This window comes from Calypte anna, chromosome 3 (assembly GCF_003957555.1).
Source record: "Calypte anna isolate BGI_N300 chromosome 3, bCalAnn1_v1.p, whole genome shotgun sequence".
Lineage (NCBI taxonomy): Eukaryota > Metazoa > Chordata > Aves > Apodiformes > Trochilidae > Calypte > Calypte anna.
Window position 1 is genome coordinate 52,247,502 of NC_044246.1, and position 25,451 is coordinate 52,272,952.

The 25,451-nt window shown below is 37.3% G+C and overlaps 1 protein-coding gene across 2 annotated transcripts in view; it reads right to left on the reverse strand.

The window, feature by feature from the left end:
• NRXN1 (neurexin 1) overlaps positions 1-25,451 on the reverse strand; it is a 677,538-nt gene that overhangs the window by 108,077 nt on the left and 544,010 nt on the right. For both annotated transcript variants that reach the window (XM_030446736.1, XM_030446735.1), the window contains one exon: positions 8,585-8,756. In XM_030446736.1, the coding sequence (XP_030302596.1) occupies positions 8,585-8,756 (172 nt within the window). The remainder of the gene's footprint in view (positions 1-8,584; positions 8,757-25,451) is intronic.

Below are 25,451 nucleotides of genomic sequence, written 5' to 3' on the forward strand. Positions count from 1 at the left end.
AGGAAAACTACTAGGGTGGAACTTCTAAGAAAGTACCCAAGATAAGCTCCAGGACCAATCTTCTTTGATATTTTCTTCACTGATCTCAGTATAAGATGTCAACCACACAAAGAAATATAAAGATGACATAAAACTAGACATACTGGCAATTCTCAAGATGCTGCAGATATCAGTCAAGAGGAATTGACAGAAGTGACACTGAAGCTTATACTACAAAATACAGGTCCAGTCACACTGGCTTTTGTGATCATCTGGGATATTATGAGAGAAAATTAATGAGAAAAGCCATTCAATGTATATATGTTAATTGCCTATCAAAGGAAACATATACTGGTTTTTTTTAGTTCTTCATTCACTAATCTTTGTCTTCTCTAGTAATCCTGAAATCTTTAGTATAGCCAGTATGTATGGTTTTTGTTTATATTGATCAATGTTATGAACATAAAACTTCAGGTTTACAGTTTCATATTTCCATTGAAAATCCATGGATTTATACTGTTGATTTTCATTAGGTGGGAATCATTGCTTCTGTTCTCCCTAAGCCAGAGTCTGATCCATGAAAGAACTCTGCCTTTACCAGCAGGGTTGTGTAATTTTTTTTCCTGGATATTTTTACATATGGAACTTTGTCAAAGTTCTTGTGCAAATAAAAATATGTTAAGTCATGCATATTTATGCCCCTTCACCTCCTATCAAACCACAGCATACTTAAATATAATAGTTTGAGCAGACATTCCCAGATGGAGATCTAAGCATAAACAGAATCACAAGGAGACGTGACTTCATGGACACACGAAAGGCCATAAAGAACTTTGATGAGTTTTGCTTTCCAAATCTGTAAGAATGAGACAGTACTTGGTAACCAAGGAACTACTGCCTTAGCTGTAATCTTGTCTTACTCATTCCATGACCTAAGCATTTTAGACCCAAATCTACAGACTGATTTTATGCACATAGTGTAATTTTATACATAAGTAATCACTCCCACTGCATTATTCATCTTCTGCATTTTTTCAGATGGAGAGTTCCTGAGAAGTCTTCCTGTTTTTCCAAACTCTCTTATCTTTCATGAGAAGTTAGGTATTATGAGATGTCCTTGTTTCATTAGCATTGCTTGTTTCTCATGGCAGGAAAATGACATACAAATCACTATTTCGCAGAAGTTTGATTGCCGTGAACAAAACTTAAAAGTTTTCCACTACCTGTCCCTGCTGGGCAGAGAGGTAGCCTTTGTTTTGCTTTTGGAAACATTGTCCCCACCAAGTAATGAGAGCCTTCATGTCTGCAAGCTTCACAGCTCATCAGAAGAGAGCACTGTTTCTCATAACCTCTATGTCTACCATTGGGACTGACTTATCAAGGGGACAGATTTGACTGAAGAATTGTGAAAACTCTGACCAAACCAAAGAAAAGCACATGAGAGAGAAGCAAGATGTATTCTTTCATTCAGAGAAGGAACAAAGCAAGAAAAAAACAAACGAGTTCCTGGATAAATAAATAAATAAATAAATAAACAGGACTATGAGGGCTTATGTTATTTCAGTGTGGAAAACACTCTGAAAACCCCATGTCCTAATAGCAGTAGTCAGAGAAGTTGGAAAAATTATATTAGACAAATTCAAGGCAAGAAAAATATTGAGTGACCATTTACTTGTTAGATTCCTACCTCACCTTAAGCACTATAACTTTGCATGGATGTGGTGATAAGAGGCTGCCTGCCCATTTTATCAGAATACCCTAAGATAGGTCTGTGAAAGAGTCCAAAATGTCTCCTGACCACCATACTTATACCTGAGAAGCAGATCTTTGATTCTCTTCAGTAGTTCTTCAGAAGGCTGAATTTGGAACGTATTTATAAGCCAATGGAATGCAAGTCAGACAGCTACCTGGATTGCTTGGGAAATACTGATATAAGCTAGAGAGATCAATGTACTGATACAGATGTCTCCTGTTAATTTTTGGCCCGTCTGAACACACATAATCGAGACACACGGATAACATTTATCCTACATAGGTTACACAGAATAGCTGACATAGCATTTTATTAAAGTCACCTTTTAATTCCATTAAAAGATGGCAAACACTTTGTCTATTTTCAAGGGGCCAAGAGAAGCATTTAAATGAGAAGATCCCTTCTGCCAGCCATTGGATGATGTGCAAAAAAACCCCAATCTTTAGTCTACAGATCCAGAGAAAGTCCTTAAGACAACATGTGTGCTCTCAGATGTTTAACTTCATGTTCAAGAACCAAATGAAAACCAGAATCCAGAACAGAATTATTTGATATTATACTGAAGTCTTAAGAACAGCTGCCAGATGTTGTATTACAGAGATACTTGGCACTAAACATAATGTCAGCCTGTGGTTTGATCTTCTGCCAATACATATTGACTCTCACACAGGTTATTCTTTGGTGTGTATGCTCAATTGTAATTTATACTCCCCAGTCACAGCCATACATCTGTTCCAGTAGCCTGGCAGTGCTTTGGACAATCTCTTTTGAGTGCACAACATATGTAAGACGATCATGCAGACAGATATAGGTCTGTCAGACACATCCTTGACAGCATCTGTTGACCCCATAGGGTACATGAGAACAGCAGGCCGCATTTAGGTTATGTCTTTCTAAGGCTGACCAGAGATCCAGGGATGACTGGGAAGGCTTTGTTTTAAGTATTTTCCTGCATCACTCTGTATCTTACAGACTGCTGCAGGTCACTGCAACTGCTGAATACTTCCAGCAGTCTGAATAGCTTTGAAAATATAGGCCAGTTGGCTAACATCTAGCAGATCATCTTATATCTAGAAAAATCTGCATCAGCCTGATTTTTGATGGGAGTTCTGAAGAGCAGGTTCCTGCTGGTGAAATGATTGGATTTGCTATGTTTTTTTAAAGAAACAGCATTGGTCAAATTCCTTTTGACTGCAGAAACTGTAGTTATTCACAAAAAACTATTCTATTTTAAGAACCTTCACATTAAATAGTGATTTTTGTGGCTTTAGAAAGTCATCTTGATTGTTCTAATATACTATTGCAGACCAGTAAAATGTACACTGTTCACTACCGAGGAAGGAAAATCAGAAAATTGATCCAATATATATGAATATTTAATACATACTTAATTAACATATAATTAAGTATAAGTAAAACATCATTAATATTTAATAGATAATTAATAGATGCTAAATATATATGGGTATGAGCCCCGATGTCATTTGAAACAGATTTTCTTCCAGGTAAGAAAAAAAAGGTTGTTCCAAATTAAATTAAATGTTTTGTTCTCAGATTACCTAAATCCCCTATAAACACTGGGGCACTATTGACATGAAAAGTCAGAACTTTTTATTAAGAAAATACTGAAATTAATATTTCGACATTACTACAACCAATTTCCTATTTTTTTTGTTTGCTCTTTGGCTATATTTGTTAGTTCAGTTTGACCCAAATAAACAAGTCCTTTGGTTTCCCATCATGAATGCCTTTTTAGCAAATCTATATTTCAGTGTAGAATTTATTACCTAACTGAAGTTAGAAGAGCAGCCTGTCCACATTAGTTCTTTGGTGCTGCCCCATCACCACAAGAGCAGCCAGCCAGTTGGGAAGGACAATCAAAAATTAAGTTGTGAAGCAGACAAGATAAGACATAAGGAGTAGAAAGGATCTGCATGGGAAAAGCATTTAGTCTATTGATTAGGAACTGACTGCACAGTCAGCAGTTTTCTCATTCCTGTTTAATATGATCAGAAATTAGACTGCATCCAGATAAGGTAATGGAAAATCACTATCTGATAAAGAGGACAAGGAGAAACATTAAAGTTCTCTGGGAAGGTGCAGAGGGACAATAATAATTCCCTAAACAGACATAACATTGAAGTGAGTTTAAAAAGATGGAATGTACAAATCCAGTACAGATCTGGGCATCTTAGTTACCTATTAAAAAAATACAACATGTCATTCTCAATCATAGGGTTACCCACCAGGCAGTGTCACAGTGAGAAAATTGGAAAATGGGAAAATAGGACAAACATTAAATAAAAGGCAGAAATTTAAGAGTGTGTCCTCATAGCTCTAGCATTGCACTCAGAAAAATGGCAAGACAGAAATTTAGGAGTTAAGAAAATATTTGATGGGAGTCCGCATAAACATCCATACCTAAATCTAAACCTCTGTTTCTGAAAATCATCCAGCCAGTTCAGGACACTGAAATCTTCACATTTGTTTAGAAATAACCCACATTTTCCTCCACTATACTCCGAAAATAATATATAACCACCTTTACAAGGATCATCATCCTCTACTACTGGCCACCTCCACCTCTTTCCTTTTCCATCTCTTCCATTTCTTATCTACTCAAACTGAAGGTGCATTGGCCCAGAGAAAACATAATCCTTGAGTCTAGTTGGATGGAGAATGATGTAAAAGAGAATCATGCCAGATTGTACTTATCTTCCAGGGTGATTTCTGCATTTTATGCAGCTCTAGAATCAAACACAGAAAACATCTGTGGATGCCCTGTGGAGCATTGCCATATGACACTTTTTGCAAGGTGTTTACCTCTCTGACTGCTCATAAAATAAGATTAGAGAATCATGTGCACTGCACCAGCTAGAAAAACCTTTGAAGGAGCAGTGAACTCTGTGTAGCTCTTGAGGCCCAGGACTGAGTTCAGAGTTTCTACAATCCCACACAGAATTGTGGTAATTCTCAAAAGATGCTCACTTTGAGTATCAGCAGAGGTGCCCACAGGACCCTCCTAGCAAGTAAGGCATTACTGACTGTAACAGGGCCTTGACTGCCATTATCTACAGCAAATGGGGCTGTATGAGGGCTACACAGGCAGTGAAACTGGAAAATCCTGGACCTCTGACCAGAAACTCTCAGAAAATCTTCACGCAATATTTTAAGATACAAATCACAAATAAGTGATGTCATGTAGTCAAATACTCCAGCCAGAACTTTATTCAGAGTATAATTTCTCCTTGTAAAGAAAGGAGGATTATATGCTTTAGGCAACAACCTGTTGGGTTTTTTAATTTTTTTTTTTTTTGAGGAAATACAGCATATTTAAGATTAGCAAATTTACTAATTAATCTACTACTGTTGCCTATATTCTAATTAAAAAAATAGAAAAAAGCCTCCCCCCAAAACCCAAAGCAAGTAAAAACAATCAGGAGGAGACAATATTCTTTGCCTATGTACAGTGATGTAGGCACATTAATAAATTAAGCAGTCAGAAACAATTAAAAATCTGGAAAACGGGTACAAAGTAAAAAAGAATATTATTTCTAGCAGTGAAATGGAAGCTATCGAACCCTCACTCATGCGAACAGGACTAAACTGTGTCCATATTGCACAACTGCAACATGTTCTCCAACCAAACCATGAGCAAAGAGCAAGTTAGCTGGTTAACCAGTACAGCCAGGTACTACTGCAACAGCAGAAACGCATCCAATCTGGATGCAGCAGCATTTGCCAAATAGTGTTTTCTGGTATCTTTAAGACATCACTTTTAGAAATATTACTTTTAGAACTGAAATGACAGAGGTATCTTTGAACATGATGCCATTAATATCTTCAGGACATTATCAACCTTGCTCAAATTCAGCATAGTCTTCAGGACAAGCTTGTGTCTTTTCTAAAAGGGGCATCAATAGCAAACTGGGAAGAAAGTAGTGTTTAAAAAGAGTGTAAATGAATCACACTTGACTGAGCAGCAGGGAAAAGTCAGAAAAAGGTATGGCTAGATGTTCTTGTGATGTGAAGGGAGAAGAAATGGAAGGTGAAAAGTGGGAGAATAGATTTCAAAACATTGCTATGGCATACAGGAGGCCTAAAATATTACTATGGGACAGTCAAATAAAATTAAAGGTGAACAGCAGCCTTGGAAGATCCAGCAATAAAGCAAGCCAAGAGCAACCCTGGCTGATGAAGTAACTTTAAATATTTGTGCATAGATTGCTAAAGGAAGTCCAAGAAGCTCCATTATTTTGTTTTCCTTTTTACATACAAAACATCCAGCCTCCTTTCAGTCCACTAATCCCATCCCAAGGAAATCATTATTCTAAATATTCTAAATTGATCTATGCTCAGTATAAAAAATTTCTGTGTGTAGCTATCTTCTGAGTTTAACTGCGGTTTTTTCCCGTTCAGGCCACTTTGTATTTTCATTAAGAAACAGAACAGAGAAGAAAAATAAAAATATTTTATGCTCATCATTAAGGTATAAAATAAAATTAAAAAAAAACAAAACAATGTAATGGGAGGGATGCACTATGCATTTGCCTCTAGCAGTCTGAAGGACTTAGGAAGATAAAGTTCCTTGACAAGGGAAGTGACCACTCAGTGCAGTGATTATATAGCTATGGTGGAGCAGGAAGAAATTGTTAGCATGAAAAAGGGAGACAATAATTCCTACTACCACCACTTCCCCATGCTTTTCCTAGAGATTGGATCACCCACCCTGCCCATGAAGAAACCTGGATCTTTGGGTGGTCACTTTATCTCTTTGTGTTTCCCATCCTTCCTCTCTCTTTTTGCTCTTCTACAACTATCATTTTAAGGCAGTGGTTTCACAACACCATTGTAAGCCCTTGCACATTTGCCTGTTAAAGCACTGCCTGGGCCTGCATATGGTACAGACAGACTAAGGAGAGAGTAGTGGTCTGCTCCAATTGTTCCATCTGATGAGTCTCAACCAAGCTCACTCATTGTTGGGAAACAACTCTTTGAGCTAGAGAGGTCAATAAAAGGAGCTGTGATGGTGGGCTACATGGTGGGGGGTTTCTACCAACATCAATCCTCCCCCAGTGTGCTGGCCCAATGCTGGATCCAGGACTGTTAATTTTATCTCTAAGTACAGGACTAGTTTTGCAGTTAGCATTTTAATGTCTATCAGTTCTGTTCAATAAAGCTGTGTAATTGCACGGAATATTGTGCTATATTGACTTTGCCCTGCTAGGATTCTACAAAAACCTCCGTGTTTCCAGCATTTGGGATGTGACAGCCAGCCAAACCTATTTTTTATCTTTCTTCCACTTAGGTCTTGAACAAAAACTAAAACACACTCTTTCCCTCTCCCCCAGCTACCACCATCATTTTTTCAGTCACCGTTTACCAGACATTGCAAAAATTAGAAAACAAGGAGTGTGTGGGGGAAAAAGGAATGTCTGAAAGAACACAGAGCATAATTCATTTAGTATCCCCCTTCCCCTCAAGAGTTTATCACCTCTCAGAAATGTGTCTAACTTAAACCCATTAACTGTTTCGAACTGTCAGAACTGTCAATCATTCATAATGCATTAGCATACAGGTGTGGGGTTTTTTTCAACTCCTGTTATAGATAATTTCATTTGCAATGCACACTTTCTTGTTTATTTAAAATTCTAAATTATTTACAGGAAATTATCTGAAGGGTTACATTTCACTTGGGGGGTTTTAAAAAATTCTTTTTATTTTTTTTAAAAACTCAGGTGAAAAACCTGACTAAAACTCAAACCAACAACAACAACCAAAAAAACCCCAACCAGCCAAACAAAAAACAGAAAAAAACCCCAAAACCAAACAAAAACCCCACAGAAACCCACCACCAAGCCATAACAGACTCCCCTGAATCCTAAACGCTAATGATGGCTTATGCATTCCTTAACAGTGAAATATACCCTCCCATGCCACTCCACTCCCAAAATGAAGAATTTTCTACTTTTAAACACATCAGTCAGAACTGAAATTTTTATCATAGCAAATATGCAAACCAGAATACCTTTCACTTACATCTCTGGATTTGCTGCCTTTTGTTTCATAATATAAACACACTCACCAGCTGTTAACAGATAACATGGAGATTTGTAAGTTACCATTAATGGGTCAGTAGTCCTATGCAATAAGAAAGAGACTGCGTATCTGAAAAACCTGTTGTCTTTAAAAATGAATAAAATTAGTAACACAGAAATCCTCAGTGCATGGCATTTGCATAAAATTAAATATGGGCCAAATCAAAGCAACTCTGGTTACGTGAATGGTTCCGTTCAGTAACCAGCATCACTTGCATAAGTAAAATCCTGCCTTTTGCATTTTAATTTAAGGTATCTTAATTTGGTTGGTTGTATAACTGGTAACTGATGAACCTTTTGCCTGCTGGAACACTTCTGGTAAATTCATAAGCTTCACACTTCTTTAATGACAACTTGCAATTAAAAGAACACAGACAACCTTTTCCTCAGTAAATGTTTTACCCCATCACTTGGAGATCAATTTGGAAGTCACTTTACTTTGTAGCTTTTGTCAAAGCCTTTTTTTCCCCCCTAAAACAATAATACAATAAAACCAAACGAAATCAAGAAATCAAACCACTATTTCGTGCCTTGATAATTTTTTCCAGTTCCAGTAACAGCTTGAATTTGTGCTTTAAAACTCACTTATGAAATGTCATCATCATAAACTGCATACTGCTCAGGACCCTTTAACTACTGAATTAGCTACTAAAACACTGCAAAAGAGCTGACATTGTATCAGAAAAGAAATAAAATGAGCCAAAACACAAGCATCCCCACCCTCTAACTCACAAGTGTTTGCACAAGCCCTTACCTGCTGGGTAACGTTCAATAACTGGCCAGTTGTCCACCTGTAATGTGGCATTGCCACCGCTTCTTGTGAAACGTACTACATGGTATTTTCCATCATTGATGATTGCGTTGATCTCTTCAATAGAGATGTCATCAGTTCCGACATTAAATTTAACTCCAATTTTTCCCTGGTGCTGCATGGTTAAAAAAAAAAAAAAATTATTAAGCATTGTTTCAGCAAGAAATGAGACAGTATGTCGTACAGGGAAAGCTTTCTAACAACATCTTCCCTCCTCAGATGTAACCTCTGAAGGCTTGCATGTAGCAGTGACAAGCCTCCTGACACCTCACAAAGCCTGGGACATCTCTTTGAGGGATAATTGATATTCCAAATGAGTTATTCTTCAGCAAGTGAAGTTTCTCCAGGTTAAGTTTTCTTTCATTCATTAACCTCTGTGGGGCTTAAACACCATTTTTCCTTTTAGACTGTCAAAATGGGAAGCCTTCCAGTGTCATTTGGAAGAGGTAGGAAAATTTTCTAGCTCTAAAAGCCAAGACCCAGCCCTGCATCTCCTTTCTGAAAACCTCAATACCCAGTCTACATGAATTATAACAAATGAGGAAATTTTGGGGGGTTTTTTTGCATCGCATTATAGTAGTTACAAATCATTAAGACGAGAACAGATTGACTGATTAACAAGGACTTTCCTAATCAGAGACAAGGAGGAGCAAAAGTTATTTGTGACACAGGTACAGCATCTTGTCCTCACTAAGGACCTGGGATTTGCCTGCACCCAAAGACAGGTAGGGCTAAGGGGACTACCCACACATATTCATACTCAGAACCAAGGCTGTTGATTTTCCAGATTGCTGTGATTACTGGCACATTTTATCATCTTTTGAATATTAATATGTTCACTGCAATGGGACATTTACATTTTTAAAAAGTCTTTCCATGTTTATTAACGGTTTAATTTAAGGATTTTGTAAGGATTTTTTTCTTTTGTAAAATAAATTCTATTCCTGAATAAGGATATTCATTACATTGAGGAAAAAAAGAGAAAAGCACTTCATAATGCAAGATTAGGGGGTTTTGCAGAGTGTCAGTGCTATGTGAAATCTCATGTTACTGGGACATCCCTCTTAAAAGTTATAAAACTTCCTAAACTTTTTACACTGCTAGAAGAAGCACAATTTCACTTAGCAGCCCTTCGTCATCCATGTCAATCTTCCCAGAACCAGCTTCACCTCTCCCACACAACTTTTGTATGTGCTCCCTCTTTCTAAGTTGCCACTTTCTGTTGTAAGTATATGCTGCAGCTCCTCATCTCTGGAAGCCTCTCAAGTGAAGAATTCAGGAGCTCTTCCTCTTTCTTTTACTCTCTTTCTAGGTACCTGACTTCATATTCCAGTAGTGTTTACATGTTCCAGTTACACAGTTGAGTAGCTGCTGAACACCTTTGGAGAAATACCCTCAATATTTTGGCACTATGCTTCAGCTATGATCTTTTTTAAAACAATAAGAGGAATATTCCCTGCTGTGATTTGCAGAATAACTCTGAAAAGTATTCTTTTTCCTTTCTCAGCTGCTTAAATAATGTCCTAAGCATTCCTCTTTTTTTCCCTGTGGATTGTTTTAACATTTCTTTGTTGGCTGGTCCTACTTTTCCATGCACGTAGGGTGCTAATAAGGTATCCACATCACCCAGCAAACACTCACCATCTTTTGCCTCATGTGTGAGTTGCAAAGTAATCTGCCATTTATCTTGGGAGTGTAACATTACCTCCATTTTATTTCAACTGGTTCAACTATAACTTAGCATAGATTTCAACCATTTTCTCCCATGGATGTGGTTCCTTATTTGCTTAAACCATTTCATTCATATGCTTAATCTCTTTATACAAAAACATATACAAAGAAATATAACATTTTCATGGATCTAAAGCAATCTCCTCTTTTATTAATTTATGAAATGCAGCTAACAGCATGTAATGATAATGTCTTATGCACTTTCACAGTACTTTCAAGAAATCAAAGGCTTTGAGGATTAAAAATGATGATTAATTTTACAATGATTCTTAATTATACTATTCATAACCTACACTTCATATACCTGCTTTATCTGCTATTGATATATATACATAATATTATTTTACATCAAAAAATGACAGAGTAAAACAACACCCTGGAGTGAACAGGGGCAGGTGCAAGCATAATGAAGTGGCATAAAAAGCAAATATATATCAGCATCTTTTCCAAAATAAGAGAATGTGGTGCAACAGTTACCAAGTTGCTGTTCATAAATGGCTAGGTGTGAAATTCATGCTTTATAGACTTGAAGGAGGACTTTTGGATTTAGTTGATACATGTATAATTTTATGGTGAAAAAAGGAATTTTTCTTAACTTCCCTACATTTGGACAGAAGTACTGTACACAGACATCACGCAAGCAGTTGCTATAGCAACGAATATCACCTTAATAGTTGATAACATACTACAGTGATTTTTTTACTCTTTTTCTTAGATATTTGTGCAGCTGAGAAAATTAAAAACTCCATAGTTAAACAATACATTTCTTTTTTCACGTTCTTCAGCATCTGTGGGTTATGTAAATACCCATGAAACAAAAGAGCAAATCTGGGTTTCGTGTTTGAGTTTGCCTCATTATTATATGCATATTTAAGTTGGGCTTCTGAACATCACATTAACATGATATGGACTACAACCCAGTTGCACACATTTCTTTACAACAGCAAAATAAAATATGATGCAAAGATCTGACAGTACACAGGTCAAGATAGATGATACTACCACAAAGCAGTATGTCACAATGTGCCTGCTGAGTTGCAATAAGGATGTCTGTATATAGATAGTGATTTTTTTTTAAGCCCTTGCATAGTCATGCAGTAGTTTGACTCACTATTCTTCCTTCACTGCCAGAAATCATGTCACATTATTTTTATTTCCCACTGGTTAGGATTGTATGTATATAGTTATTGTGGATCAGCTGATGTACAGTATCCTGTTTAGATAACTTGATCTCAGCCCTGGGATTCTTAATAAAATCAGCCTGTAGTCCACTAAAAAAACCTGCCTTTCCTTCTTCTTTTTGGAGCAACATGGCAGTATGGAAAAGGAAGAGATGGATTAAACTGAAGCATATTAAATTACTAGTTCCACTTTGCCAGCCTCAGATGCATAGTAGAAATTTTCCCTTATCACTTATTCATTCATAATCATCTTAAAGTTATTCTTCCTATCAGAAATGGCCTCAGAAAATTGCTGAATGAGAGGTTTCCTCTTCAGCACCCTGATGATGAGCACTATTGAAACGTCTGTGCACTACTAAATGCCAAGTAAGCCATTAGTACTGCTGAATGATGTTATCCTTGCCAGTGACCTAAAATAGTTTAGCATTTCAGGCTCATGTTTCTAGGAATTATGTTTGCCCACCAGCAAAGAAGATAATTTCAGAGGTTTCCTGTAAAAATCAACTATGTACACAAAGCCCATAGAAGTCCACCACCCTGTTTATGGTTCATAGCCTCTTTATTTTTCTCAAACTCCCCCAGTTGGGGGAGAACATAGCAATGAAATCCATTCTTTTTCTTATTTTGCCTTTACCTAAGCTGAACTGTGAAGGCCACAGGAGACATGTAGAAGATGGAAGATTCTCCAATATTATGTCCAAGAGAGGCCACAAGAGAGGACACACCTTCAGCAGGAGAGTGAAGCACTTCATGAAGTAGTGTAAACATTGTTCTCTGTCTCTGGGAATTATTTTAAACTTCAAATGAGAAAGCACTATGAATACTGCTACAACCATCATGACCACCACTGATTCTCAGGATAAAGCAGTTCAGGGACCTACAGCCCAGCTACCCAACACAAAGTCCCCCACACAGCTCTTCATAGAAGCAACACTTTTGGTTTGGAGGTGCTTTGACCACGCTGTTCTTCCATTTCTGAGGCCAGGGTGATATTCCACTACCCATAAAGATAGAAAAACTCATTTGTTGTTACCTAATGTACCCCTACATATGCAATATAGGCTTTGCCTACTTAACCTGTGCTGTCCAGCCATTTGTACAAGTCCAAGCTTGAGGGGTAAGAAAAAATATCTTAATGGCTTCAAAGCTCTTGTCTAAAAGCACGAGAGATACATATTTAGCTCCAATACTACATTCCTAATGTGCTCTGGAACACTAAGAGTTTGGATTGCTCAGAGAGTATAGATGTGCATGTATGTGTGCATGCATGTGTATATACCAATCATTTAAAAATATTTTTTCTCCAAAAGCATTGGCAGCTACTATTGTAATCTACTATCTCCTGTGGAACATTTTAAAGTATTTTTTATGAATTGTATACTCTAAACACTTCTACCTTGGCCTTAACAGACTTCTGATGAAGCACTCAAGAATGCTGATGAACCTGAGAACCAAGTGAAATGCAAATCAATCCAGCAGCTGACAGCAAAATTTGTTCCCCATTGGGCCCTAGTTCAGTTACTGATCTGCCAACTCCAAATGCAGTAAAACCTATGCTAGCATAATATATACATCTGCAAAATTAAAATCTTTTCTACAGCAACAGCAATGTTTTACTGCTCTCAGTAGTAATAACTTGGGAATCAGTCAAACAGGGTATGCAAGCTTGGCACAAGAGAAGTTTTAGAAGAGACCATAGATAATCTGAGCTCATAATAGTTAGAACCTCCAACGACTTCCAAGGAAAAGTAATAACATTGTGACTCCCACAGGGGAACAAATAGAGGTGAAAAAAAAAAAACAACAAACAAAAAAACACAAAAAACCAAAAAAAAAGCATGCCAGCGTGCATCTGACAGGGAGTGTCACTCCCTGAAGAACTGTTTTCTGGCAAATATGATAACAAAGTCTTAGAACTAACTGATGGTTTGCTTTGATTATATTAAAAAATAAGTTTCTTGAGTTTTATTAATAACAGTGAGTTCATTTCCACTCAAATGCAATCAGAGGCTAAGATTCTATATTATAGACATTTATGAAAAATAATAAAGTAATTTCTTGTTTCTGAATCCTGCAAGGAAATGCATATATAGAAATAGTACTGCTTGCTTCTGGAATTGAAGGGATGGATATGTAATGGGCAGGAGAAACATTTTAACTCTGAGATTAAGTGAGTATATTTTGGTCTAAAAATACACCAGTAGTCTCCTATTACCATCTTGTATCTTCCACAGGAAGACAGAAAAGATACCTGGGAAAATTTCCTGAATGGATGCACCTTTTATATTCCAATGAAAGAACTTAACTCCCTGGATATTGGATCTTTAAACTGTACTCTCAGGTATTTTTTGGTACTGCTTTTCTCTATAAGAAGTGATAAAAAATGCAACCTAATCTTTACCAATACTAATCAGTTCTTTTTACTTCTTAGTTAACTGCAGGACAACACACCATCCTGTCAGTCCTCATCTTGAGTAGTTACAGTCAGGTTTAGTGTCTCTTCATTGATTCAGAAAGGTGATCATTTTCAGGGATGGATTATAGCTTTCAACATATCAGCACTTGACATACTGTAAAAATGTAGGAGGGGTTTGAAAACTCTATCAGAGCACTAGAAGGCAAAGTTATCAGTCATAGATAAGGCCCTTAAAGAAAGCAAGCAAAGTGGTTTACTGATTTTCTTACAGGGTGCATCCATCTGCTATTCAGGCTTTGATACTCTCATATCTGACAAGTGGAAAACTGTTTTGTCTCTCTTCCTCTTCCTAAAATCTGGAAATACATAGCTGCTGGGGGGGGAAAGTAAGGGCAAAACAAAATACCAAAACCCACAACAAATAAACTTCTCAATTTCTTGGTTGCCTAGTGAGAAGATTGAACTATTCCTAGTGTAGCTTCTTGACAGTTCTTATCATTCTATTTATTTGCAACTTTCCCAATATTTGCTTATTTCTTAAATACACAGCTCTGTAGACCATTTGCTATGAGAAAACCTCTCTTTTCACTTTAAACAAAGCTCTTTGTTCTGGATTTGTACAGAAAAGCTCAAAATCCAGAGCCTTGCAGCCTACTGCATTGGCAGGCTAATAGAAAGAACTGAAAATCACATTAAATCCCATGATTTTAAACTAAAAGCTTGATTTTGTTTAGCTGGAGATAGGGTACTGTGCAAGCGACACTGATTTCCTTACCATCATCTCAAATTTGAGCAACATCCATCAAAGTGCACCTCAGTCCAGTCTCCCAGTAATTCTGACTGCTTCTCCTTCATCACTGGGCTTGCTTTGTGAAAGATTTGTTCTGCTTTAGTTGATTTTCAGCCTCCTGGTTCACCAGCTGATGGGACCGGTGGGATGAACTGGTAACACTGCCTTCTAAAATGCTCTGTAAGACTTTCTCTACAGCCTTTTGACTCTTTGGAGTCTTTTTTCTCTACAGTCTTTTTGAGCCTCCAATACACAGCATGCTTGTAGTCAGGGATTTTTTTCCTTACTTGAAGACTATCATTACTTGGTTTGAGTGATGGGTGGAATCCAAATGCGACCCTTGGATTCCTGCAAGGTGTGTTCATGTGTATGGTATGCATTTGCACACACCAACTTGAAATGTGATTCTGGCAACAAAATGCTGCCTATCACTACAGGAAGCCAATACTCATACTGTTCAGAGAGGAAAAAATATTGGCTGTAGAGCCATAAATATTACCAATATTTCCTGCAGAACCTGTGCATGTTCACTTAAGTGCAAACCCAAGCACACATTTCTCATCTACACTAAGATCCTTCCAAAGACAGTACAAGGAACTTGAAAAACAAATATATAAAACTACTGACACAGCAAAAAAGGCTTTTTTTGCTCCTCCCCTAGTTCTGGGATCCTTGATCAGTTGTTTCATGGAGTTTGTTAAAGGGAGATGGAGAGAGAATTTGCAACATATTTTGCTCTCATGTTTTTGTAAGATCATTTTGAAAGCTTTAAATGATCCCAGTTTCATGCTACTAAGTTCTCTAGATTTTCTAAACCCATACAGAAATAATAAAAATTTATTTTTCACCAGATGCCTGGGGCATCTATGAAAAGCACTGTCACTGTAATAATATTGTATATGCAAGCACATAAGGATGCTACCAGAGCTACAGTACTCTTACATATTGCTCTAGAAAAACTAAGCAACTTCTAGCTTCAAAACAATGACCCCTAAAAGGTAAGTGAAATATGGTTCCAGTGTCACACTTGTTCACAGCTGAGATGGACCTGAAGAAAAAATGCTACCTCAGTGGCTCCCTAATTGTAAAAAGTGACACACATCTTAAAATAGGTCTTTTATGTCATAAAATTCCACATATGAAATCACAGAATTAAAAGCCTGGAAAGAAGGTATCACAGAGGTGTTCACTACCCCAGCATTTCAGGGCAGGAAGCAACTACTCTTTATTAGTGTGAAACAATGACTTGTATCACTTTCTGTTTTAAAATAATTGTCCTCACAGGCTGCTTTAAGTGTGGTTATAGCAATTCAATTTATACATAAAGCTCAGCAAGTAGAAAATGTAGAAATATTTATAAATCTACAATTCTGACAACTTCAGCTCTCAGACTGCAGGTTTTTTTGTTTAGCTTTAAACATTGTAATTCTCACTGTTATATATCCTAGCTGTATTATTTCAAGTTACTCTGATGATGGATTGCCTAGATGATGCCATTACCCTAACAACCAGACCCCCAAAATGCAATAGTTATGGAAGACATATGGCATAGAGCCTGCAGCAGCAGCATACTGCATCTTATTATCCACTCAGCATCATTACTGCGGTGCACAAAATTAAATTTTTCTGAGAAAACATGCAGTAAAGAACAATTTAAATAGTCAACCATTATTGTGGTACATTCTGTCAAATCCACATGTAGCACAGAAATGCCTTGACCTTTCTAATGTCTCACCAAGGATTCATAGTTGTGGTGCGATGGTTGAAGGGACACAATAACAGATGCTGTTATACCAAACATAGCCTAATTTGAAGGAAAAGAAAATATTTTAACTACTAAAAAAAGTGGCTCACATGCCTTAACTTTAATCTTGCATGCTTACACTCTCTGTAGACAGACACCTGTGAGCTTGTGTAACTAAAATACAGTATGCCCAGCCTAAGGAATGGCACACTCGTTAGGAGCTCCAGCTACTTAGAGACAACAAACACTGCTCCTTCCCACAATTTATATCAACATTTGTTTCAAGATGAACACAGTGAGATTTGAAAATTAGTCTTTTTTCAATTTTTTTATAGTGTTTATATAGAGATGATTTTTAAAAGTGTTCCTGGGACTGGAAATAGTCATCCAAATGTATAAAAATACTCCTAGGGAAAAAAAAAAAAAAAGCAAAACAAAACAAACATGAAACAATAAATAAGTAGCACCTTGATATCAGTAGAATCTAACTCTAAACAGAGCTGGTTTAAGGGAATTGGTTTCTGTGCTTAGAAGGGCTTCACAGAACTCTTATGATCATTCGTGTGTCCGAAACAAATCCAAAATCAGAGTCAGAAGGAGGCAGAACTGGGACCAGAAGTGAATAATCAGCAAATTCTCAAGTACTCTTTCATACTAAATGATTAATAGCTGTATGATCAACACACATGCTCATGAGAAATGAATTTTTGAGACTCTGGGCCAAAGGGCTTTGCATATTAAAAACCTGTAGCAAACTATGAAAACCCAAAAATGTTATTAGACACCCAATGCCTAGTAAGCTTTAATGAAAACTGAAAGCCTACCTGCCATTCACACCTTTGATAAGCTTTCCTTTAATGTTAACAATCTTGAGTATTTCCAGAGGCCTACCACAGACACTGGGACAAGGAAGTTTTTAAATATTGTTTAAATGCTGCTTTAAAGACATCACATAAAGAAATGCAACTATGCTATTACCAGACAACAAGCTACACCGTGCACTGGGTTGGGTTTGGGCTTGCTGCAGAAAAGCAAGTCCTGGTTGCTGTCCCATTTTCTGAGCAGTCCTATTGTTTCCTTTGCCAGCTTTCTTTCTCTTGTCACCAAGTGTAGTCATCCTACAGAAAGATTTATTACCATGTATATTTTTCTCAGTGGTAGCAGTTTCCTTTATCTTACCTTTCTTCATCTTGAAGATCTTTCAGAATCAAAACCAATTTTACAATTTCTTTGCTTACTGTGCTGAGATGTGCAGTGCAGAACAGTCTATTATCAATGCTACAACAGAGAATCTCACTTCTTTTGATCACTTAATGCTGCAGAGCATGTAAAAATTCTTACACTGAATACATGCAGGATATGAAGTGATCAAACAGCTATAGTTGACTGGCCTGTGAAATCCAACAGGTAGCTAGAAGGGAAATGCAAAATGTGATAGCTATCTGTACATTTTCCTCTGCTACTGCTGCTACCAGTGCTCAAGGTTTGAATGACATTGCTTTGGCACCTCCAAAAAAACAAAGAAAGGGAAGGGGAAGAGGGAGGGGATGAAGAGGAAAAGGGGATGGAAAAGGGAAGGAAAAGAGGGAGGGGAGGAGCAAGGGGCAGGAGAAGGGCAAGGGCAAAGGAAAGGAAAAGGGAGCAGACCGTGTAAGAGAAGTGCCACAAAATAATGGAAGGGCTATGTATAGGAAGGACATGATTAGTGTTCATAAACAGCTTCTAAGAAGGAAATAACTGAAGGAAACAATACAAATAGCATGAGTACGTTCACTTATATGCTCTGTGAAATCAAAGAAGCTTCCAAATAAACTGAATTGTATTTAGAAGAAACCTGCCAGATATATGAAAAGGCTAACCCCAAGCAAAGCAGAGAAAATCAAAGCAGAAGTTAACTCACAGCTTTGCACGTGACAGAGCTCAGCAGTGGCAGGCTCTGAATGCTTCTCCAAAGCATGGAACAGGCATGAATGTTGTCTTCACTGGAAAGATCATCATCAGGCTTGAATAATGTCCAAATATATTATTTGCATTCATGATGTTTTTTTAAAATCCCTAACAGTATATAAATACTTTCTTTACAACATGTAGTGTAGCAGTCATTAACAGCTAAAATTGAAAAACGCATCATCTTCAAAACTGCAAAAGGGAACAGAACAATGTCATCCTTACAGTTATAAATTCTTCACTGATGTACTTTACAACAGACTTTTACTACTGCTGGAAATTACCACGTTGCAAAATGAGCCTGTTAGGCAACCAACAATCAGCTTTTTAGGGCATTACTCTAACCTCCCTGATAGCGTACTCCTGATTTCTGCCTTAGAGCATCTTTCTTCTCTTTGTACTTTTATATATAAGGCACAGATTTACCTTTGACAATTAGAGTCAGAAGTAACTTCACTGAAGTCAAGGCCACTTCAAAAATAGCAATGTGGTAAAACCAGACCATCTCTTGTTAGTTACTTCTTCAGAGCTTCTGTCTCTTACTGCTATTCTCACATATTTCAGAGAGGAAGAGATGTGATGGTAAAATATGTGACAAATTATATGTTTTCACTATTTTATTATAATTCTGGCTTTACTGAGATCAAGGTTTTCCTAGAAAAAGCTTAGGTTAGGAGAAACCAGACATATAAGTGTTTCATTTTCATAGTTCCACAACTTTAATGTTAGTGAGGAGCCATTAGAAAAGGTAAAAAAGGAGGGGAAAGGTTTTAACACACAAGAAAACCCCTACTAAAAATAGCTGCCCTTCAGATACATTCCCTCCCTGTGGTTCAGTCATTCCAAAAGGCAACCTAACTGGCTGGCATATCTATGACTTGTGACATACAAATCTTTGATTACTTGAAGTCTGTGAATAGCTTTGCTTCTGTTTGGTCAGATAAACCTTTGAAAATACATCAGGATGGCAGGGAAGAGAATAGGCATCTCTAAAGAGGAGAACAAAAGAAGAAAGGGAAAGAAAAAAAAAAGCACAGAATCACAACGGGATTCATGGATCTGTTGGATCAAGTCCCGCTCTTAAGACTTACTAAAAACATAGAGGGGGAAACTGCATCTTACATATCCTCCTGGGTAGCTAATGTTTGAAATGCTTTGTGCTCTGCAGCAAATAACCCAATGTCTTGCTGACTTTGCTAGTGTCACAGAGGTGAAGTTTCCACATGGGTGAACAAACCACTCTGGAGCAATTTATTCAAGAGCTGTAGGCTCAAAATGGCTTTAGTATAGCATCAGGTGAGGTAGGTGTGCATGCATGTGTGTGTGGCTGTGCACTCATACAGCCTTTCTGACATTCTTCTGTACTACATATGATAACTTTAAGGCTATAAAAAGCAAACACTATTTCTTTTTCTGTTTTTTTTTTTTTTTCCAAATTTCCTCTTGCCCCCAAATCGTCTCATTATGCAGTAGTATCATTAGAGGACATCATGCACAAATTTTTCACCTGAAATGAAGTTAGCTTTTTTCCATTTCTGCTTTGCCTGTGCAATTCCTAACAGATTTCTTGGCTCATTCACCATAGCAAAGAGCATTTCTGATTGACAGATCTGCCCAATAAGCATTCTCCCATTTCATCTTTCAGCTCTGGACATCCTTGGGATTACTCATGCAGAGCATCATGCAAGTACTGTGCCCATCCTGCTGTGAAGAAACTCCAGCATATAGAACATAGTAGCCACAAAGAATCTATTGGAACTGCTCTTCCACTAGGCTTTATATTACAGGAGGACTTACTTTGCCTCTTAGATAATTATAATTATTTTTTGTGCTGCATCCCACACTCAGAAACTACATTTGAAGCTGAGACACAGGTACTGACAATCAAAACTTTTTCTCCCCTACTTTAACCAATATAAATACATCATGATCTATCTATATGTATATATATATATGCAGATGCCTCCATGTATGTATGCTTATATGTCTATATATTTCATGTATGCCTACACATATGAATGAGGTGAGACACAACATCTTACTGCACACAATCCATTTATAGGGACAACAATGCTAACTACATGACGAGTGTTTGCCATTACTGCTTAGTGAAAGGTGTTCAGGTACTAGGAAGATAAGCAGAGTAAACTGGATTCTATGGGAGTGATAATAATAAATAATAACATCTGTAATCACCTTCAAGGCAGAGATAGTTGACATGCTTTTTTTTCTTTATAAGCAACAAATTACAGAGGGGTGAGGTTTGCAGAAGACATACATTCTTGAGCATTGCAGTTTTGTTGACTACTTTAACTAATGCTGCTGTAATTTAAAATGCCTTCAGTGTACCACTTTCAGTGCTGATGGGTGTTGGCTTCCTGCAGCATACTATCAATTAAAAGACTTATTCTGGCCATAAAAATAAAGTAATGCTCTGTTTATTGTTAACAGAGACACTACACTATAATAAGGATTCCTTATTAATTACTTATCAAGGAGAATTGACCTTAATTAGGGTCAACTTCTGTGGCAGATGGTCTAATTTATTCTTTAATTTCTGTGTGTGAACACATTTCTCTCTAGAGAGCAACTGATTCACAGCTAAATTCAAACAGTTTTTTTTTTTTTATTTTCTAAAGGAAAAATAAATAAAAATGGTATCTTATGAAACCAGTATATCTATTTGGAGTAAGACTAAATTTAATGTTTGCCATTTTTCACTCCTGATACCCTGCTAAAACAGTTTTTGCACATATAGCACAACTAGTGCGATCTGGGCAGTTCTCTGACCCCCCCAATGTCCTTAACCTACCTAGTTCAGGTGCTGATATCAGTGCAAGAGTGGGGTGCATATCCAGACAGATAAATATTCAGTCACTGCATTATCCTTTTAGTGCCATTCCCCCACTGTTTGATAAAACTGATTTTAAACCAGCTTAGATATGTTGACACAGCTAATTATCATGCCTTTGACTGAAACACAGACAGCTTTTTAACTTTGTTCTCAGCAGATAAAACAAGTAAGAAGCAGTAAACTAAAATACAGTGTACCTACTTAATAAAATACCTAAGGAAGTGCATGATCCACATGCACTGTCAGTCATTAATGAACATGATATACAGCACAGACAACCCCAGGTATGCATGCATGAGCAACAGCTGTGGCACTAAAGAAAAATCAGGCTGCCAAACCTATCTAAGGTAAACACTCAGAAGTCATGGGCTGAGATGTGTGCTTTTCCAGCTATATGTCTATTTCCACAAAACCCAGGGGAGGGTACCTGGATTCTCTTTCTTCCCATGTATCCTCGTAACAATTATTTTGCAAGATTAATTTCCTAAGTATAATGAAATAAATCTCCCTTTCTGACATATAGCTAAAATGATTGCATTTAGAAAGGTCTTCTGCATTCACTGATTGAAACTAGAAAACACTCATTGCTTACTATATTTACCTTTATTTACTTATTAGTATTCATATTGAGTGAGAAAAAGTTCTAACTGGTAACTTAGTAACTGGGAAGGATAAGATATAAAAAAAGAAACGTGTTTTCCTTGTGAACAATTATTTTCTTTTAGAAATTAACAAAACACAATATGAAACCTCAGAATTCAACCACTGAAGAGATGGTTATGATCCACTATAGAGGGTTGCTTTGAAGATTTTATATAAAAATAAATCAACAAAAAAATTCAATAACCAACTATAAAGTACTTAATACCTTCAAAATTTCCTAATAAGGGAATATACCAAAAACCTAATACTTTGAGGCCATCGAGGCCTTCCAAATACCTTCCAAAGCTGCCATCATCCTCATTACCAGCTCTGTTAGTCAATGGACTTCAGGCTTGTTGGTTACAGAAGCAAACAATAAATGCAGGAAGCAGTGGCCTTGACTTCAATGAGTATGAGTGGCCTTTAACTTTCAAGATTTGGTTTGCAATTTGCAATGTCAGAAAATGTATTCAAGCTATTTATAATCTGTTGGTTACAATATGAGCCAGATTAAAACTTCTAGTGGAGTCCTATTACAGACTGCTTATGTCTTAGAAAATCCAATAAAAACAAACCAAACCAGAACAAACAAAACCCCAAACTGGGCAGCTCTGAACGCAGAAGTATTTACACCTACTTTAGGAAACACTATACTCTTATCCCATACCATGTCACTGCAGGCTGTAGTACTTCCCAGTCCAGTGAGTTCCACCATTCCCACTTGGTGGTTCGCACAAGCAGCCTCCACAACCATTTCAAAACTAGAAGTAGATATTAAATGCTGTTCCAATACAGCCTCCTCCTTCTTTCCCATCACATTTCCTAGCTAAGCTAAAGTTTATTCAGATTCCACTTTTTGTGACACAGCCTGACAGAATAGTAATGCCACCCCACATTTCCCTTCTTTTTGAAAAAGAAAAAAAAAAGAAAAAAAAAAGAAGAAGAAAAAAAAAAGCTGCATAAAACACAGCTGTAATATGAAGGGTCAGATCATCAGAGTATTACATTGACTTCTTTGAAAATACATTAATGATTAAAATAGCAACACACTGCGGTGTTACTGCACCTTCCACACAGCTTGGTCCTAAAGGCGTTCCCTATGAATCAGTGACATTAGATAATGAAATTAAGGCTTGCTCTCTACTTTCTTTCCTTCTTTCTTACTTATCTTGTAATCCATGTACTCCCTCCCCACCCCCCAAAAGCACTTCCAAATGTATTTTCCAAATAGAATATGTTAAAACATGTAGTCATAAAAAGTGCTATGCATAACAATTGTTTTTCTGCCCCCCTTTGGCAATCCTTTTAGGGATATTATCGTGGGTAATAATTTACTTTGCTTTAAAAAAGCAAGCAAGTGCAAAATAACAAATGCAAACAGAGAAAATAATGCAGAAATGTGTATTGAATGACTGTACAGTCTCCAAAAGCTATTTTTTATTGTGCAGACTTACAAGAACCATTCAGTGGAGATATTGTCTGCAAAAACTTATTTTATACCTGCTTGCCACCACCAGAACAGCTTGAGCAAACAGTTCTAACCAACCCTGTGAGCCAAATCATAAAACTTCAGGCAGCCATGAAAAGGTATTGATTTTTTCTTTTTTAACCTTACTTCAGCTGTAAATTTCTATTGATATGTGACAAAAATGTGCAAGTGGCATTTGCTAGTATAGCCATTGTGGGAAAAGCCAAGATTGCAACTTCTGTGGCTAGCCTGTTGGGAAGTTTAATGTGGTCAGCTTCAGACTGCTCCAGCCTATCTTCTATCAAATAAAACACAACACATATATTTCCCAATAGCAATAATCAAAACTGAGGTTTTCGGATCTTGCTGGAAACAAAATTACAGAAAGAAGAAATGGGCTGGTTGTTCCTTTTTACTGCTGGGAAAGAGACTCCTAACAACAAACCATATAGATTTATTTTATTTTTGAAGTTAACTCATCTACCTCATGTTGGTACCTGACGGATACCTCTGTCCTTCCCCCTGACTAGCACTCGGGTCTAAGGGGATCTCATCCCTTCTTGCTTTGATCGCTGTGTTTTCATTCCCTTCAAGGGGGAAAAAAAGCCACAGCTAGGACATCCTAAGAAAAGATGATGCAAGGCTGAGCTACATGTTGTCCCTTGCTTCTCTACATGCTGTCTTATTTATTTCCCCTTCATTTACCATCTCTTAACACTGGAAAAAAGAGCTCATTCTCTCTGGAACTTGAGTCCTCTATTCACCATCAGGTAGGACTAGCCATCATTCAGCTCCTGTCTCTGCCTCTGGGATGATGACACCAACCTGCTCAGGTTGAAGGTGTGTCTGCAGTATAGGTTGGGCCACTTTCTTGCAAACAGCAGCTATAAAGGGGGGGTAATAGCAACAGTGACTATGGTAGTCAAATGCAAAGCTTCCAGCAAGTGGTGCTGCACACAACACTGTAACCCACCTTTACTACAGCTCTTACTCGTATGATCTAGAATAGCTTGCTTACAAGTACCCATAATATATTCACATTTCTGGCTGTGGTTTTCACTCAGACTCTCATCTTAAATGTGCTGTTGAGAAAACAAGGGTTGGGGAGGTCTCATGAGTGCAAATTCATCATGGTTTCTAAAATTATAAGGAGGCAGACAAAGGTCGGTATTGCTTTTTCTGCTCACGTAAGAAAATAAGCTACTGAAATTACATTATTAGAGTTACCAACTAAATGTAAAAGGACTGCACATTTGACTGGTGCCTAATAATTTATATAATCAACACATGAGAATAAATTTCTAGAGCCACCAAGCAGCTGAAAGGATAAAAATCATTCACTGGAATTCAAAAGTTAGAGAATTTCCTTCCAGACCTTCATGTTGGAACACAGTACCTAGCAAAGAAATAAAGATGGGAAGCTCCAAAGATTCCCCCAGCTTTGTAATGCTCTCCCTGATGCTGGAGAGGCTGCATATTGCTCCATTCTCTAGATGTTGTTCACACCACTTTGTAACGGTGGGATGGACCAAATACCATGATAATTTATTACTGTAAATATTGCCAAAAAACTGTAGCCCTTTTTCCGCCTTGCAGTCATATTCTGGAGATTTTCACCAGGTGTGTTACCAACAGCAAAGTGGTGTGACACAGCTGTAAAGGGGGCAAACAGAGGAAAAGGGCAGTGCTGTGACTTAGTCCCAAACACTGGCCTCAGTGCTTCAACCTATGCTTCATATTAGAAAGAAAAATTCATAATGACAACATATATTTTTAAAAATACTTCCTCAGTTTTCAGGTATTTTATTGCCAGCCTCCTGTTACAGCTTCTGCAGACCAGAAAACTGCTGGTAGTTATTATTAAATGAAATGGAATTTCCTGGACAAAAACAGTGAAGGTTTATTTGAGGACCTGCCTGCACTTGCCAACATCTGTCTCACCGTTACAGAGGCTGCAAACAAAAAGCAGAAGAGTCTCAGAGGCAGGAGACTCCTAGCTTAATACTTTTTAGTGCCACAGACTTCCACAGTAATTTC